The sequence below is a fragment of the Hippoglossus stenolepis genome, chromosome 21 (assembly GCF_022539355.2).
Source record: "Hippoglossus stenolepis isolate QCI-W04-F060 chromosome 21, HSTE1.2, whole genome shotgun sequence".
NCBI lineage: Eukaryota > Metazoa > Chordata > Actinopteri > Pleuronectiformes > Pleuronectidae > Hippoglossus > Hippoglossus stenolepis.
In genome coordinates this window covers 12588422-12607222 of record NC_061503.1, presented here as the reverse complement: position 1 = coordinate 12607222, position 18801 = coordinate 12588422, and the positions used below count along the sequence as shown (strand labels likewise).

General features: G+C 42.4%; 3 protein-coding genes across 6 annotated transcripts in view; 2 read left to right on the top strand and 1 right to left on the bottom strand.

The window, feature by feature from the left end:
• The window catches only part of pald1a (phosphatase domain containing paladin 1a), a 46371-nt gene extending 37250 nt beyond the window's left edge, over window positions 1-9121 (bottom strand). The window contains exons 1-3 of one of the 3 annotated variants that reach the window (XM_035146299.2): window positions 8907-9046; window positions 5327-5372; window positions 29-226 (exon numbers count right to left, since the gene is read on the bottom strand). In XM_035146299.2, the coding sequence (XP_035002190.2) occupies window positions 29-213 (185 nt within the window). In that variant the 5' untranslated portion in view covers window positions 214-226; window positions 5327-5372; window positions 8907-9046. Of the gene's footprint in view, window positions 1-28; window positions 227-2047; window positions 2311-5326; window positions 5373-8906 lie in introns of those variants that run through there. The other 2 variants (XM_035146297.2, XM_035146298.2) reach the window with 2 other exon arrangements.
• Window positions 9122-10413: 1292 nt separating this feature from the next.
• ndr2 (nodal-related 2) lies at window positions 10414-13861 on the top strand. Its single transcript, XM_035146301.2, has 3 exons — window positions 10414-10678; window positions 12166-12950; window positions 13395-13861. The coding sequence occupies exons 1-3, from the start codon at window positions 10414-10416 to the stop codon at window positions 13545-13547; spliced, it is 1203 nt and encodes a 400-aa protein (XP_035002192.1). The 3' UTR covers window positions 13548-13861.
• Window positions 13862-15830: 1969 nt separating this feature from the next.
• Window positions 15831-18358, top strand: lrrc20 (leucine rich repeat containing 20). 2 transcript variants are annotated; one of them, XM_035146595.2, is made up of 5 exons: window positions 15831-15981; window positions 16942-17025; window positions 17292-17441; window positions 17618-17785; window positions 17883-18358. In XM_035146595.2, exons 2-5 carry the CDS (start codon window positions 16956-16958, stop codon window positions 18041-18043), a joined length of 549 nt encoding a protein of 182 aa, XP_035002486.1. In that variant the 5' UTR covers window positions 15831-15981; window positions 16942-16955; the 3' UTR covers window positions 18044-18358. The 2 variants fall into 2 exon arrangements, with proteins under 2 accessions (XP_035002486.1, XP_035002487.1); XM_035146596.2 differs by having other exon boundaries at window positions 15851-15981; window positions 16916-17025.
• Window positions 18359-18801: the final 443 nt, after the last annotated feature.

The following is an 18801-nucleotide window of genomic DNA, read 5'->3' as shown; positions in this document are numbered from 1 at the left end:
GAGAACGCGGATTCGGGGAGGGACTTACGTGATGACGACAGGTGCGACTTTGTTGGTGATAATGGACTTGGCCTTGTTGTTGTGGATGTTGACTGTCTGAAAGGGGCTCATGTTAAGAGACTGCCTGCTGTCGGCCATCCCGTTGCCGTGGACACTCTCCAGTGGCGACGCTGCGGACACTGGCTGCGGTGCGGCACTGGCAGTTGTACCCATGCTCCACAAGCAGCTGCGAATGACATCGCGGCGGACTCAGAAACAGGAAGCAAACACACTCACACACATGCATAAAGGCCGGCACAAGGCGGCAAAACATACAGAATATTTGAGGAGGGACAACACAACAAAGTGAACCCCACTTCCTGACTGGATTAAAAAAATATCTGTAGTAGTCACTGATATTTATATTTTTGTGTGTTAGCATTGTCAGACTTTTGGATGCAACTGAAGTATCTCAGCGGCGATTGGATGAATTGCATGAAATTACATTTTGAATAGACTTAACTGAATCTAAACGGTGAAACATAATGATCGACTCTGACTATTCCTTGGTTGTTATTGAAAAATTACAGGGTCGACTTCCCGGAAACATTCATGGTCCCCAGAGGATACGTTTCAATCCTCTCAGCTTTTATGTCAATCCATCGTAAGGTAAACATTTGTATCATGTGAAAAGCTGTTTTCAGACATGCACTGATCTCAGCATAATCTCCAGAAATGATCCAGACGGGCTGCATGTGACAACGCAAATGTCACATGTAAACAAAAACATGTGGATTCTGCAGCAGAATTTACACGTCATGCCCTGCATCCTGAACGCTCTACCCAGACACCACCCCTAGATGCTCCAGAGGTTTCCCCGTTGCTGTGAACATGTCTGACAATCTCCTGCTACGTTCTCCGAAACAAATCTTGGAGACATTTTCCAGATTTCATGTCTAAACGTGGCACTTTGGTTTAAGGTCAACTACTTGCAAAAACAAAGACATTCCCATCAGCCTCAGCTGTACTCTGTTATTATTTCTTATTTTTCAAAACAAAGGAAATGAATGCTTTCTGTACCTCTAATAAAGAACCATGTGATACATTTTTATAATGTACTGGAAACAAATATCAAAAAGAATATTTTTGAGTCAGATTGTGTGACAGTATTTATATTCAAATCCTACAACTTGATACGGAGCACTCAGACCCCCACGCGAGCCAGCCGCATGTCTCGAGCAACCCTCCTCCACTTTGAATAAACAAGGAGCCTCGCAGGGAGCTCTGCAGATAAACAAACCAGTCTTCCGACAAGCTCAGGAACAACACTGCTCCTCGACATCACTCACAACATGCGGCTGATCAGGAACCTACAGCGTCTGAGGGCACAATCACTTCAAAATACACCCTTCCCAAATAAAGCACAGTATGTCACCCTAGACAAAATCACAGCTGCACATACTGTCACACAGAAGCTGCAAAGCGTTGTCCAAGAGCACAGAATCAATCCCACATCAATATCTACTTCATGTGACACAGCAGAGCGACACGTCTGAGCTCGCAGCACCTCTGTGTGATCTGCAGCTTTGAACAGAACGGACTGTGATTGAGCGGATAGGCTCGGTGGAGAGAGGGAGAGGAGACGGATGAGTCACCACTACTCTCGTCTTTGTTGCGCCTGGCGCTGAGTGGGCAGGTCAACCTTGTATTGATTCTCTTATCAAGGGTCAGACGACAAGATATTCAGTTTCTTGTTAATCTCTCTTCTGACGCAGATTTTAAAGGCTTTCTAAAAAAACATGCTTTTACAGCTTGAAACATGATCACATAAATGGAGAGAAAGAAGCCCCGAGAGTAAAAAGACGTTCAGTCTCTACCCAGTAATAAAACTTAGCTTCCATAAAAGGAAACTAAGTTTTCAAGAATACTGTGCCCCAGCCGCCCAGATCTATTTGAGTCCTCACCACATACCAAAAGCATCTCCGTTGCCATCATTTTAGTGACTACCACAAGGAAAACAACAAAAACCTACACGCCAGCAACAATCCACCAAACTCGGACATCTTACGTGTGCGATGAGGAGCGATCTGAGCTCGCAGACCCTTTTCTGTGCTGCTTGTTGTCCGCCATGGTCCAGAAAGAGTGTGAGAACTTGGCATCCAATCCAAAGAGAAATCTTCCCTTTCTGAATCCCCGTGCCCACCCCCGCTCAGTGGGAAACACCCCTCGTGGGAGCTCAAAGCGCTCGGCCGCTTGGCACAGTTGGGCAAAAACTTCTTCCGAGAGCTCTCAGGCCACGTCCTCCACGTCCCCCGTCTTATCTCCTGTCTGATGTTGGGGAGTCGATTCATGCGGCAGACTCGAGTCTCCACTGAGGGGACCAGGGGAAGCAGTGGTACATCTGGCAGCCAGATGGCAAAAGTTCAGCTCTCTTTCACGAGGACAGGCTGTGCACAAAGACCACACAGTCGACTCTAATACTGTACGGTCAGGATGTCACTGTTTTTTTTATGTGAAATTTGAACTGCTGTTTGAATGTGGGACAAACTTAAGTATTGGAACTGTAACGACCTGATTGAAATCTAGAAGCGCATCAAAGCATTTAAAGAAGTTTGCCTCGCGGTCCAGCAGAGGGTGCTCTTAAAATTCATTTTGATTTAGTTGAAACGATTAATGTACCAGTTCAAAAGATAGACCGTTTCAAATAATGGGCGAAACGGCTGCTGCCCAAAAGTGAGGCCAAAGCATGTGGACAAGGACCAAACTAAAAAAGTAAATATTAAATACATTTTTGTCAAAGGTGTTTTTTGTCATTTTAGGTAGTTCTTATCACAAGGTGAAACTGCATGATTGACAGCTGAGACTACTGATGACAGATTCTCCCACTCGTCCACACGCCAGAAGTTATATGTCTTATCCAATGTAAAGTAGTTCTTCTATGAAAGGATTGAGGGTTAAATGAGCCTAACTGACACTACCTGACAGAAACTTCAGTTTTACTGAGGTCATAAATAGTCCCGCTTTCTCACTGAAAGGGATACATCAGAAACCCTACTGTGTCTACCCTATAGCCTGTCACATCAGCTGTGAGACCATACACCAAGAAGTACCTGCTACATGCACGCTCAGCTGGTCAGCCACGCGGCGTTCAGCATGGGCAGGCCTGGTCTAGCGCGCGGGCAGCCGGGGCGGAGGCCTGAGTAGAAATAGCCCTCAGTCATAAACATCCTCCTGGAGAGCCAATCATGACAACTCATTAGAGAGGCTGTTTATCCCTCACGTAACCCAGAGTAGTGTCGCTCTGCACGAGGGGCCAATAAAACGACAAGACATACTTGCGACAACATGAAACAGCAGTGTTGAAATCTTGTCTATGACACCGTGAACAGCTGGTCAAAGTTAACCAGTGGCCACTAATATTTAAATCCACGGATGGAACAGTTCGACAAAAAAAAACCATGGAAACTGGAATCTCCTGCCATCCTACCAGCTTTGCTCCATTCAGTGCCGCCCCATTTAAATTCAGCGGGTGTCCCAACTTTGCAGTAGGAACGTCTTCAGACAAAAGGGCCCGAGTGCAGACAGGAAGAAGCATGCAGCTGCAGGATGCATCTGTTGGTGGCCCCGAGGAAGGATGCAGAGCGCTCTTCATTCACAAGAGATGCAGGGGTTCAAGAGGTGGGTATCATGTTGTAGCGCTGAGAGGATCTTTTAACACGAACAAGCCAGAAAGCTCAAAATGAATGCAACTTGCTTTCCTGGCAAAACTGGATCCAGGGGCACTTTGAGCTCCACAGAGGCCACATGTCAATCTGGCAATGTTGCGAAAAACCACATAAAATGACTGTGTGTATAGCTTTAGAAATCTGACAACAACAAGCAAGAATGCTGCAAAGACTTCTCAGGATTTCTCAAACACTATTTATTCCAAATAAGCATCCGGATTATTTCGGTCTTGACACAATGACCCACAGTTTCTCACTCATCACAGGATACTAGACCAGCAAAACCCTTCAATGCCACCCGGTCACACCCCCCCAGGCAGAGGAAGTGTGCGCACACCTTGACAGGAAATGCTTAGTAATACGCTCTGAAACTTCCTCCCCGCAGCTGTACACATATTTCACCAATGAGGTTCAGGGTTGCATGCAGGCGTGATTCCACAGGACACTGCTAGTTCCTGAGCTAAATATCGGCATTGTGCGGAAATTAGCTCAGCGCTTCCTCTGTGTAAAATCTGTCTTTGCTTTCCTTCAACTGTTCCAAAAAACCTTATTGTGAGTTTGTGTAAACGTACGGCTCCGATGTTTGTTTTTGTCCAAAACAAATCACCCAACAGCTCGTTCAGTCAAGAGACTGTGGTGAAAAAGGAAGCCATGCGGTGCATTGTTCAAGGATGCAATTTCCAAATCTGATCAAACTACCCAGAAAAGGTTCTGCCCTGGAACACAGATAGTCCAGATTAAAGTGCACAACATGAATAACAACTCACAGAGCGCCACATTTTTTTCAAATCTACTGGGACAAACACAAACTATGCCACAGTGTGAATATGACACAAATCACAAGAATAACTTTTAGCCTCCTACATTCTTGCTTTCATCACAGTTTGACAGTGAGCTGCTAAAAATGGTGCGCAAATCTATTTTTAAAACGCTGCCTGTAATTTATTTCGTTTCAAGATGGCAATTTTATCCCCCTATGATTTCCAGGCTGCAGTAACGTGGCTTTCATTTTTCTGAACCCCAGCATCTGACCACACTATTTTGTCAGAAGCACCCTGGAGACGACTGACAGCATTTCTTTTTTTTTTTTTTACTTCCCTACGCTCTCATTCCTTGGAGAGAGAAACCTCGGCTGCGGCAGATTTTACACTGATTTGTTAACCTGTTTTCCTTTCGCCTGCATACTCGGATTGAAATTTGTAAGCTGGTGTATGTGAAAACAAACCCTGAGCGAGCAGCTTCCTTTTCTGAGTTGGCGTGGGACGCGGGGATCCTGTCAAGCAGGCGCTGGTCGTTTGGTACAAAGGAATGAGAGCTGATAAACTTCATCACATGCCAAGAAGAATGTAGTTATGAGACTATCAAACATGGCTGGTGTAACAGAATATTTAAGCCAAATGAGGAACTCTCAGCAAAATGAAAAGTGTCTTTATATCCCATAATAGATAAACTAGTTTAAAAAGGCTGCATTTCAGTCTGAAGTCTCAGATTAAAATCATCAGCAACGTGTGCCATTTCCCTTTGGATCCTTCCGAGACATGCTGATGACCTTTCTAACGACCACAAGCCTGCAGCGGGAGGCATGTCATAAAACAGAGAATATAGAAGTATCAAAATTGTACCTGACATTCAGCTGTCCAGTCCACCATCCGAGAGGTGCTTGAGTCTCTGAGGGAACGCAATGAGGAAGAAAAAAAGAAAAGAAGAGAGAATAGGGGGGTTAAAAATAAACCAAAATGACAGCTCTTCAGAAAGGCAGCGGCACTGGTCTCAGTCGGACATCCTCGCTGGCATCTGGTCTGTGAGGTAATCTGTCGCTCTCTGGGCGCTGATCGCACTACGGCAGGCGGCGGTCTCGCATCATAACGCGTCCTAATAACGCGAGTCAATGAACGCGTCCTTCAGTGAAGACAGATCCCAGACAGGCACTCAGCGGGAGAAGGCAAGGGTGGGAGGGGAGTGGGGGGTGACACCGCTCTCTGTCTGAGGTTTAGATGTGTCACAGCATGCTCCCTCGGTTTTTTTTCGGTTTTTTTGTTTAACTTTTTTGAATGCAGGGCTGCTCGTGTCTGCTAAGGTTTGCGTGTTTGTGTGTGCATGTGTAAGTGTGCATGTGTATGAGTAAAGAGGATGTGGAGGCGGACCCACGGCGGCTTGCTGATCCTCCACTTCACTGTCCAATCGCTATCAGATCCTCCTGGCAACACAACGCCTCCCACACATGGCAGACCTTTGAAACAAGTGTCCCTGACAACACAAATTAAACCTGCACTTTACTGAACTTATTAGAGTTAGCCCTCAGCCGCTAACCCTGATGTAAAGTAGACCTGCCAAGGGGCTGACGATCGCTAACAACTGCACACAGATGACATCACGTAAGCCTAATTCACTACGATGCTCTAATTACTCCATTCATTAGCGGTTAACACATGCCATGTTGGAGGCAAACAGGCTTACAGCTGGGCAAATACTCAGGTTTAAGCCTGAGGTTCAGCTGCAGAGGGGCTGTGTGCTGTGAGGTCAGAGCAACTTATCATGCACCCAGTGTCCTATTTCATCCTGTGGGCTGTTCGGGGTGAGAACAAAGTGAGGAGAGCGTCCAGTAATATTATACTTCTGCAGACCCAAGCTCGCACAAATCACAAATTTTGCAAACCTGACATCATCTACCATGGCAGCCACCTACCCTCACCGCGGCTGCCTGTGAGAACATTTTCTTCCAAAGCCATGTGCAATCAACAGTCTTTCACAAGATAATGCCCCAAATTAGGCGTATTTAGAAAAGTGGTTAGTGGTCTTTGAGATATGGAAGTAAAAATCTACTGCTGCCACACCTGTTCCTTCCTTCCTGCAGCAACGCAAGCCAAAGCCTCTTCTTGTTCTTGCAACGCCACGAGCGTGAAGCAGAACCCTCCCATGTACCACAAAACCTCAGAAAGTGAATCAAGCAATCAAGGGCGTGAGAAATCATGAACATGATTTAGATTTTCTCAGGGCTGATTATACAGGATCTAGAGAAGAAATAATCATGTAAATGGGACATCTAATCATTCTGACGGGTGAAATTTCATTCCATTTGAGACAGAGCACAGGTCCGAGTAGGAGGATGAAAAGAACATGATGTGTGACAGATTCAAAGAAACATCCCCTTTGCTAGATTTCCACAGTGGAAGAAGTAACATACGGCTAATATCACCTGTCTTTTCCAAATCCCAACTCAGGCCTGTGGTCTGTCTCACTCCGAAAAGGCAATTTGCTGAATGCCTTGGACCAGTAATTAAAAAAGAAGGGATGATGAAGGAAAATATTTCACCTGGGAGGAAATCGAGCTGCTACTTATAAAAAATAACTTTATAGATTCAATAGGATCTTTTCATGGCTGTATTTCCCCCTTTCTCAAAGATATAAGTGGCTTTAAGATGTATTCACAAACACTAAACCTCCAGGGAAGCTGAAATTACAATGAATCTAGAATACCCAAAGGGAACATCTCAGGGACATATTCTCTTGAGTCCCACAGTCAAATATGACACCTTGTGGTAAAAATGATCCAACGCACTCAGGCGTGCACATGAGATTTCCATTTAGAGGAACACAGATGTTCATTATATTATGAAGGACAACTTCTTCAACTGCAAACAGGTGTTTGTGCGGCAACTTGGCACAACGTCACTGTACAGGCTGTGATTCTGAATCAAAACAAGTTTAAAATCAAGCATTTCTCATTTTCTGGGTTTTAGGGGGTAAACTTGCCCAAAGCAACTCTAAACCCTTTCTAGTGTATCAATTACCAACCAACGTGCCTGCTGAGTATAAATGGTGTATAATAAATCAAGAGCTATGCCAAGATTTCTCAACATTTCAAGTGGAGCCTGGGAGGTGTGAAGTTTCCGACCTCTCCCTCTTAAACCGAGAATAAGCAGCTCAATCACGTATGATCCGGGGCGTCCATTCACCGAGGAGTTTCATGCTCTCAGTGTTGATTAATTGTGATGTTCCCGGTTTGATCTGCGCCCTCAGTTGTCACGAGCCGGTTTCTGTCTCAAACCCCCCCGGATGGAGGTGAAGGTAAAGTGATATAAGGAGAGGAGAACGATCCCAGCTGGACGGGATATATCAAACAAAAGGCCGGACTACAATACATCAAAGGGCATCACGTGCTTTGTCTGACTGCACCATAAGACTTTTTATACTTGACATGGCAAGACCGAACATGTCATGGTACATGGTCATGAATACTGATCGAAGACTATACGGCAAACTAGGAAAAAGTCAATTTGCACTGATAACATTCAATTTAGAAGCACATCTGAATGATGACAAAAGGATATATACGTTTTCTACCTATGAGCGAGTGACATATTATAGTTTATAGTTAGCTTCAACATAACAACAAGTGGATTCAAGCCAAACTGGGAGGGTAACCTTTAACCTTTAAAAAAACAACTACTGCTGCAGAACAAGAGCTTTAAGATTTATCACTTAAACCTGGAATAAGTGCCAATAAGAATTGTTGATTGTTGATTAAATTGTTTTTAACTGTAAAGTTGATCCTGCATGTTCATGAAACTATATTTCTAACTAAATTAACTTAGTACACAGATCCCCTTAGTAGGTGTCCATCCCTTTCCACCACTTTTGTCAGTTTCCTTTAGTAATGAGAATAATAGTTGACTATTTTGATACATACAAGTACGTAAAATATGATTGGATCACTAAATTATAGATTTGTTATTAATGTTTTCCATGTGTGGAAGTGTTGGTTGCATGGATTCACAACAAATCACATGCAAACAAATCGTATTTTTACAGGGAAATGAAGTATGAATGGAAATATCCCTGTTATGTGCTTGTTTATGTGTGTTTACCTGCGGATGAGCACCAACCTGAGGTCACAGGGTTTGATTTTTCATCACAGTCTGAGAGCAAATCAATGAGTGGATGCAGTCAGAGCACAATGCAATGCAGGCATGGAGAGTGTGTGTGGGGGGGTGCCAAGCACATGTAAGCTCAATCAGCCACAAAAACACTTAAAATAACCTCACATTTTTAACACACCGATCTGCAGCTTCTTTGCACAACGCGATGTTGATACAACTACACAGAACCTGGTGGCCTCTTTGCATCCGACGCGTCGTGGGTGAGAACTTTTAATCGGCCGTGAATCGTGCAGCGACGACCGCAAACTTTGCAGCTACTCACCATTTCAGCACACGGTGGATGAAAAGGCGTCCGGAGCCGGAGAGAGGCGGCTTCCTGGGCTCAGGTTGGCCGCCGTGGGCGATGGATCCGCGCTGCTCCGCTTTCTCTTTGTGCCGGTGGAGAAAAAACATCCATTGATTTCTTTCCTCTTTTTCTGTCTTTTCTCCGGAGATTTACGAGGAAAAGCGTTTTCCCTGTGTGGATGAGGACGCAGGGCGCATGCGCACGCTGCGGGTCATCCTCGGGTTGCTCCCTGCGAGATAAAAAAAATATATGAAGATCAAAATCGTTTTAAAGTTTAAAAAAATGAAGTAAATGCTGTTCTACACCTGCAGAAAACAGGTTAAAAACACAGTAATCTTCAATATATACACTCAAACTTCAATGGCCCCACTGATTCAAGTTTATGTAGAAAATATTTTAGGAATGTTATAAGCATAATTTCATGCAAATTCAAAACACTATAAATAAAGAATATGACTATGGCAAGGTCCCAAATATGCAGTACAGACCGTTAAAGCTTTAAAAGAATGAAAACGTATTTTATGAATATTATAAGAAAATCCAGGAAGTTACATTTGATAAAGAGATAAAGTAGTTTCCTGTTTACTTCCTCTCCTGCTGGGCCTGATAGGAAATCTGATGTCAATATTAAGTTTTTATTTACATTATCTTACATTTGTGGAATAAATACTTTCATTCACTTTTATTATTTTTTGTAGTACACAATTCATAAGGTCAATAGAATGTCATGTTAACTTTAACTTGTAACATGTATTTTACTATTTTACATCAGGGAAAGTATAAACCCATGAAACAATCATAAAATCGTAAATCAAAATCTTTTATTATTGAGACAATTCATCAAATGCAATATATTAATTCTAGCAGTAGCCTGGAGTGTTTGGGCGACACTACACTTTTAAATTCATCTTTTATTTTAGGCCAACCTTGTGTGAAGCCTTAACTGCACATTGTTCTGAAGTTATCCAACACATTTCTTATATGTCTTTATAATGTAGGCCTGTGTGAACAAGAGAGAATATGGTGCAGACAATAAAACACATGTTGAAGAGAATTGCAGCTGGACAAGTGTCATTTGTGAACCTGACATGTGTTTTATGTTAATGTCTTGTTTCATTAGTCTTTAATAAGCCCAGCTCTCTACAGTCCATTCCAGTGTTTAGTGGACTACATTGGGAAAGGCGAACAATTAGTGTAAGCCAAATAGCTGGAACAATTGGTCCGCGGATGGGGAGTCCGGCTGCAGAGGCGAACCAAAGATCGTGGCAGCAAACAAAAAGTTGCTCGTCTTGTAAACACGCACCCGGGCGCCTCATTACCAAGTGAATGGATGATGAGCTGTCAGGTAACAAGTCTTGAGGACGCATGTCAATTTCCTTTAATGTTCTCAGCTACTTGTTAAACATGGAGGGGGGTGGCTGAGGGTATATAAGACACCCCTAATCCACCAGCCAGAGGAATTTGTCATTAACCGGACTAAAACATGCGCTCATTGGGAGCTCTGGGCGTCGCGCTGCACGCATCTCTGCTGGTGCTGCTGGCCCAGGGGTTCCACAGATCCAGGGACGGGGTCTACGTGAGGCCGCAGCGTCGTCTCCCCGTGCCGGACCGATCCACCGGGCATCACCTGCCCACCTACATGGTGCACCTCTACAGGAACTTCAAGGCGAACTTCTCCCGGCCCTTGGACACCGCGGAGCAGGACGCAGCGAGGCAGGCGGACACCGTGAAGAGCGTGATGGCCAAAAGTAAGACCGCTTCTCCAAGGATTTTACGCATGGGTGATAGATGAGGATGGAGACAAAATAACGGAGAGTTTTCTTCATTTAGCCTGTGCATGGAGGTTGTTCTTGCTTTGCTCACTCGAGAGGCTTTTAAATGTTTTTTTGTTTTTTTTATTCCTTTATGGCTCAAGCGTTGTCCTGTCAAAGCTGCGCGCCAGACGACCTCAGAGGGTTTGAATCCACATCCCACTCGGGGGGTGGATAAGCACGCAGGGATCAGCGTGTGAAAAGGCCGCTTTTCTGTCTAATTCTCAAAGCAAACCTCTTTTTTCTTAAATAGGTGATGTTGATTAGGCAGCTCTGCCAGACATCCCCCTATACAAATCCCTCGCTGGGTCAAATCAACAACTTCCCTCAGTTCTTTCTTCACACTTGTCTTGATTAGATTAGAGCTCGGGGGGGATTTAACGGTGGCACAAGCAGCCAACAACTGGAGGTGTGGGACTTATTACCTGTGTGTCTGACCGACGGAGGATATGCAGAAGCCGGGGGACAGGACATACATGCAGGCAGGGATGTGTTAAATGATTGGTTTCGACCCGGTGTTTGGTTTGAGTGGATTAATAAACGAGGGGTGGTTGGCACTTTTGATCAAGATAAATTGGCCAATGTGCATGAACGAGGCGCAAGTTAAATGTTTAAGATGCTTTAATCCTTTAGATGAATTGGAACCACACCTGTTCACTGAATCACAATGACCAAGACCCCCCCATTATACAGATGTGGGCGCAGCACATGTTGCCCCCCTACTGGAACAATGGCTGGATTATTTCTCAGTGGATTTACTTACATCGTGCACCTTTGATAATCCCCATCAATCAATCATTGATCTTGGAAGTAGATTAAAAATTATCAAAAGCAATTATATTGTGCATTGATTATAGAATTTAATTTAAATATCTCACTTTGCAAAACAAAAGAAGCAATTTGACTTATAAATACCACGAAGCATAATAGCAACCATCATTATTGTAAACATATTAAACTGTTATTATTATATAGATATTAACTTAAATTTCCAGGGTTCAATTTCACCCAATATAGCACATATTTTAGTTTGATGATCAACCAGCAGATATATCCTGTTTTATTACTAACTACTGTTTCCAAGAATAGGTCTTACATCGTTGAAAGAGATGAGAACTTAAATAAACACAGAAAAATGTTTAAAAATGACTTCTGAAAAAAAAAAGATTCAAATTAAAGTTATCAACTGTGAATAATTTGTTAAATTTAGGTTAAACAAACTTGTTTAATACCAATTTCAGTCTTTTTTCAAGTTGGTCCAACAACTGTCTTATTTCATTTTCACAGAGAGCACAGGTGGCTTTCACTGTAAAGCTCAGTGGCACATTTTCCAATCAGTGTAAAATACGAGTCATGATTTGGATATTTATCTTGACTGAAGATAATGCCCTGAATGATACTAATCTCCCTCTTCTCTTTATTAGGTTTGACGTACAGACACAGGCGCTGTGTTGCGACCTTCGACCTCCACAACCTGCTGGCCGACAAACGGATCCAAGCGGCAGAGCTGAGAATCCGGCTTCCTCGGACGACGAGCGATTACAACATCTCTGTAGAGGTCTATCACCAGAACGGCCAGGCATGCCATACGCAGCAGGGCTGCCATGAACAGCAGCTGGTGGGGCTGCTCGGAGAGTCATCACTGGTCACTTCATCACAGAGCTGGAAAGTGTTCAACATGACAAGTCTCCTCTTGGACTGGCTCAGGCAGAGGTCGACGGTGAGGATTCAACACAAAAGGGTGTCAAGAAGGAAGAAGGCGGTGAAGTCAAAGAGAGGCCTGTCCCTTCCCGACCAGCCCGTCTTTGTGGCGAGCCCGAGGAGAGATCCGGAAGTTAGTGACCGAGCCTTGCTGGTCATCTTTTCGCGCACTGGCTCGGGCGAAAACTCAAAGGCCAAAGCAAGTTTACTTCACACTGCTGAGCAATCCAAGTTCTTGTCCCCCGCTGAAATCAAAAAGGCTCGCTGGCCAAAGAGGCGCAGGAGCAAACGGGGCCAGAGAGAACCAACAGCGAGAGGCCCACAGGTGTCCAAGAGAGGGAGTGAAAAAAATCTATGTCGCAGGGTCGACCTGCATGTGGACTTTAATCAAATAGGTTGGGGATCCTGGATCATATTTCCGAAGAGGTACAACGCCTACCGCTGTGAGGGTTCCTGCCCTGGTCCTCTGGGAGAAGACCTCAATCCAACAAATCATGCTTACATGCAGGTGAGTTTTACAGTGTTCATGCAGAGATGACTTTTATTATTTATAATAAAGATAGTAGAGTATTTGAAAAGACTATGGTGAACTGGTTTCACTATTCAAAAGGTCAGGAGGTGACGTGTACAATGACAGGAATGCAGCGTAATGCTTGAAAATGGGACATGAGAAAAAACTTTCGATAGAGATGGACGTGTAAAACTATGTGTGTGAGGATTTTATGATTTTCTTTGACTAATTATTATTCGACTGTTTATGAAAAGCTGTGTATTTCCCCCTTATTTCAATAGACAAAACAATACAAAAAATGTAATGTTAACAGTCACAAAACATTCACTGACATAAAACTCGTAAATCAATTAAGTATTTGATTGTCTCAGTGTCTTTGTTTCCAGAACCTGAGCGTTACGCATCTAACAAAATCCTTGTTTTTGTCTCTTCCCTTTCCAGAGTTTACTGAAACATTACCACCCCGACAGAGTGGCATCGCCCTGCTGCGCCCCGACCAAAATGAGCCCGCTGAGCATGCTGTACTACGAGAACGGAGAGATGCTCCTTCGACACCACGAGGACATGATCGTGGACGAGTGCGGCTGCCAGTGACGGCTGCGTCCTCCACCTCCAGGCATAGCCTGTGTTGCTGAGCAGCACAACAGCAAAAATGTCTGAGAAACAATAGAAAACACTTAACCAAACGGGGGTAAAGCTCTTTGACATTTGTCACTGTACACAGTGAGATTGTAGCCGATCTACAGCTTGTAAAAAGGCGTGACTTTAATTTGTGATGTGGGCTCTGGTTTGTAAGGAGAACATGTGCTGAAACACAAACTCAACAATACAAGGTCAAAGGTTATACTCCTTAACTTAACCTTAATTAATTTGGTCAATGTAAACATGAGATGGCAACGTTATTGAATATTCCAGCACTGTTTTATTGTAAACTACCATGTGAGTAACTGTAAATTAATGTATATTTATTGTAAATATTTTTTTTAAATGTGTATTTATGTACATTTTGCACATGGAGTATGTATTTTGCTTTACTTTTTTGGCATGTGAGTCTAGTAAAGTTATATATTAGTAGACCTGTTCCTCATTCAACTTAACCAGTACGAGGGATCAATATCAAATCTTAACCTTTTTTTGGACCAATCAAAAAGTATCAAACACTGTCTTGCTTTGAAAGAGCATCGACTCTCACGCATTCTTTGATCACACGTTTCCTGATTTCAATCATCTTATTCAGTTATTTCTGGTTCGTGTTTGGACCACATTTAAAATTTGAAATTTGTTAAAGCAACACTGTGTAACTTTTACTGGGCAACAGCGCCCTCTACAGCTAATAGAGGAAAAGAGTAAATCTCTTGACTGTAGCTCTGCCTGCATATTCCCACTCACTGAACCCAAACACAACTGAACAGTGGATATTCCTCATGATCCCCGGCTAAATGAAACAGAAGAGCTGCCACTGTTACAAATACACTGAACTCTGTTTTCGAATTCTTAATTTTTAAAGGTTTCCTCGCTGAATATTGGAGATAAACACTGTTTTTTTAATGGCCTCTGAGTCTTTTTAACTGATCGACAGTTTGGCATTGCTCTTGAACTAGCCGGACCTGATTATTACAATTTACGCAGGACCACTCTCCCTATTCCAAGTTTAAAAAGTTGCATAGTGTTTAAAGGAAGGTTTGAAAAATAAATAGTTCTGCTGTGATATCCAGTCTGAGCTGTGAGGATTGTTGTCATGAAACAACATACTTGGAACCTTGCTGGCACATTTTACCTGCACTACTGTGTGCAATGCAAAGGACACATAAAAAAGGTGGACTTTTCTAGTTTCACACTTTTTAAAGCATTTGATTCATTGCCAGATATCCAGCAAATACTGTGAAGTGGCAGCTTGTTGTGACAATGCTAAACTATTCCTCTGAGGCCACAGGGCTCATTGTGGTAAAAATCCTTTGAAAATACACTGACTCACCAGGAATTTGCCAGAGTCACGACCATGGCAGTGGTCAAACTGGGAGTAGTGGACCAGGACTCAAAGGTAAGACAACAATGTCAGCCTCATTATAATAATTCTAATTATTAAAAATATATTGGAGCTGCAATGATTAGTGAATCAACAGGAAAATTAAATCAGAAACTATTCTGTTAACTGACTAAACTTTTATATTGTTAGTAAATTGCTTATAGGGCTGGAAGTCTGTTAATTGATTAGTTAGTTGATATAAAAACTATTTAGATAACTGATTCATTGTTATTTTTCAAGCAAATATAATGAAAAATGTCAATCATCCTCTTGTTTTAGCCTCTCAGATATGATGACCTCAGATATGATGACTTATACTCTTGTTAATCATATATCATCATAAACTGAATATAACTGGGTTTTGGACTGTGTCACACAAAACAAGGCATTTAAACACATAAATGTGGTCAATCAAAAACTTTAAAAACTTATTTTGACATTTAAGGGACTCACAGTTATTTAATAATCAAAAACTAGTAATGTGCAAACTAAGGGGATAGTTGCAGCCTACATGGATCATAAAACAATAGTTGCAGATATTTACTACATGTGTTTAAAGTGTCAGAATATTCCCATTTTAATAACCAAAAGTCAGATATGAAAATAATAACATGTCAATACTCATAACTATAATATTAAACGTGTTAAGTTGCAGCTTTACTAAATGTTTCTTGGCTCAGCTCAGTCCACCTCGACATAAAGATCTTTGCTCCATCACTGACACTCACCCTGCTTCCTGCTAGCAGCCTCAAGCTAACTCATGCTAACCCACGTAGCACAGCAGCAGCGGCTCTCACACAGTCGCTTCCCCATGACAGGAGGTTACGGGGGGGGTTCACTTTCCTCGGGGGTGTCGGGGCTTTTTCAGCTGAACTGTCACATCCGAGGGCTAAAAATACACAGTGACCGAGTTCGAGCTGCTGTGTGGCTAACGTTAGCTGACGTTAGCTAGCCGCAGCTAACGTTAGCAGGCAGCTGTTGTAGCAGCAGCTGCTGGTGCGGGTGAGTTACTTCGTGTCGTGGTTTTTTTTAATGAAACACGAAAGAGATAATGTCTCATCGGACTCAGTTTGTTTGAGTCTGACACTGGGAGAGTAAATCTAAAGCTTAGATTGTGTTAACTCTATACTTAACGATTCATATAATGTGGCTCTTCAGAAGCTAACGTGTGTGTTCAGTGTCAGTTAGCTTACTTGTGATGTTATGTCCATGTTTAGGCTCTAATACATTTTAATAACGACTGTAGTGAAACACCAGGCTCACAATAGCGTTTCCGGGTTTGAACTGAGACTTTAAAGGAAGTTACATGTTATTTAGTTTAGTTTGTCTTAGAGCTCCTCCGACTGAGTGGTCGATTAGTGGATCTCCAGGGAAATCACATTGGCAACTGTTTTGATAATCGATTAATCGTCGATGTCATTTTCCAAAGAAATAAACCAAATAGTCACTAACTCTGTCTGAGTAAACTAAACATTTGAACATCTGACATGTTAAAGTCTAAATGATCAATCGATCAGTTACATTGGTAATGGACATTATGATCTATGGTTGCAGCCCATAAACCATAAAAACATCACAATTTGGGCCTTTCCTCAAAATGAGTTAATTATGTATACTTTTAATACTTGACTGCATGAGTGTGTATTATTTGCTGGCTTTTACTCTGAAATTCATACTATTTAATGAATTGGTATTTTCTGAATCTAATTTATTAAAGTGTATGTAAAGTATTGATATTCACTGCCAGTAAGGAAATTGGCTTACAGTGTGTTCTCCCTCGTTGTCAGATGCCAATACTTTTTTCATTCTGTCATTAATGGTGTGCATAAAACCAAAGTCTAAGAACGCAAACATCCCTAACTTATTTTTGACTAAGTATAGCAGTGTGAAGTGGAAAACATCTGTAATAATATAGTGTTATTGTGTTATTTTTCAGTGACTATCTTACATCTCACTTGTTAGGTACCGCTGTGAAAATGGCTGAGGCAGTTGCAAACGTGGCCCGGAGGGTTAATGCAACGGTAGAGGAGGGGAGAGATAACTTGGGTAAGATTCTCCTCACACATATTTCTCTTCTATTGTCTCTCTCGCTTTCTCTCTTTCTCTCTCTCTCTCTACAGTTTCCCAGCATGTGAATGAATGAACAGCTCTGATTCACGTTTCTACTGGATGCTGTTTCAGATTTCACCAGCGGGTGGTGACAGAGACTTTGATATTTTTTTTGTGCTCAAGTTTAATTGTAAAAATGTAACTTAACAACACTATGTTAATGCTTCACAACCATATGATAACATTTTAATCCTTCTCTGCAGATCTGTCCAAGTGCAAGCTCATCTCTTTCCCAGACGGTGTGTTCAAGGTCCTGAGGAATGTGGCCGATAACATCCGCGTTGTCACGTTGGCTGACAATGAGCTGAAGTCCGTTTCCAGCAAGTTGTTCTCAACCTTCACTCAGCTCAGAGGTAGTGGATAATAATTACACCACAGCTGTTTGACTCGCAGAAGAAAAGATTGTGCATTCATACACCGTTCATCTCACTTGCTGTGTACCTCACATATGTTGGCAGGATGCTTTCATACTGTGACAGAAAAAGATCCGCGACCCCTCGATTAACTCGTGTTTTGACCTGCCTCACAGAGCTGGACCTGCACGGTAACGTCCTCACCAAGCTGCCTGACGCCGTGGGAGAAATGGTGCATTTGACCAGCATCGATCTGGCCAATAACCGCTTCTCCACCTTCCCTGATAAGCTCACTGAGATAGTCTCACTGGAGAGGATTAACCTGGAGGGAAACAGCATCACTGGTAATAATAACATTCTGGAACATGTCGTATGTATAAGAGAAGGATTTGTATATTTTAAGCGTTCATTTATGCTGTGTTTATACATGTTTTTCTACAGAAATTCCTTTGGAGAAGTTGTACAACATGCCGTCACTAAAGTGGATAAACATGAATTCAAACCCCCTGGACTCAAACACTCGGTCTGCTCTGCAGTCTCCACATAAATTTGACATTTTGTCCACAACAGAGTCCCTAAACGATTCTGTAAACCACGTTTAGACTGCATGCTGTGTGCCTCTAACTGCTTCAGTGGGATGCCTCCTTGTGCCTGAGAGATGAGAAAAAAATAAAACTTGAAGACATCACAATGCTGTACAAGAAAGAAGAAAACAGACGTGTGTAAGGATGGAATCCTCTTCACTCGAGTGTGGCGTTTACTTCGTCCTCTCTGTATGAACCACAAGGGGTTGAGTGGATATTTGGAGATGATCATTATACACAATTTGATCTTTTTTCTTATTTGAGATACTTGCAATTATTTATTACTTTTGATAGTATGAAAAAAGTTTCCAATTAAAGCCTTTAAACAAGAAACTACATAGTTCTCTTTGTTATTTACCTGATGTCATTACTGTTAAGGGATTTTTTTTCTTCTTGCTAAACAAATTATTGTAAACTCTACAAAATGTCAGAATAGTAAAATGCTTCCTTTTAGCCAAAGATGACGTCCTTCCAATTAGTTTTCTTACAACCAACAGTGCAAAATCCAAAAGTAAATGTACAAACTCAGTGCTGCTATAGGTCTAAAATACAAGTGGCTTCCCTGAGAATCAACAATGTAAGTTCTTTTGATGATGAAGTCTAAAGGAATAGATTTGAAGCTTAGCCAATGATGCAAGAAATCATGAGTCTCCAATAATTTCAAAAGCATGAAATAATGCCCTGTGATTTCTACATAAACATGGATTTACTGTGGTGACCTGCACCAAAATGTTCACTTCTGATGCGACCCGGTCACCTTAGAGACATGTTTAAGT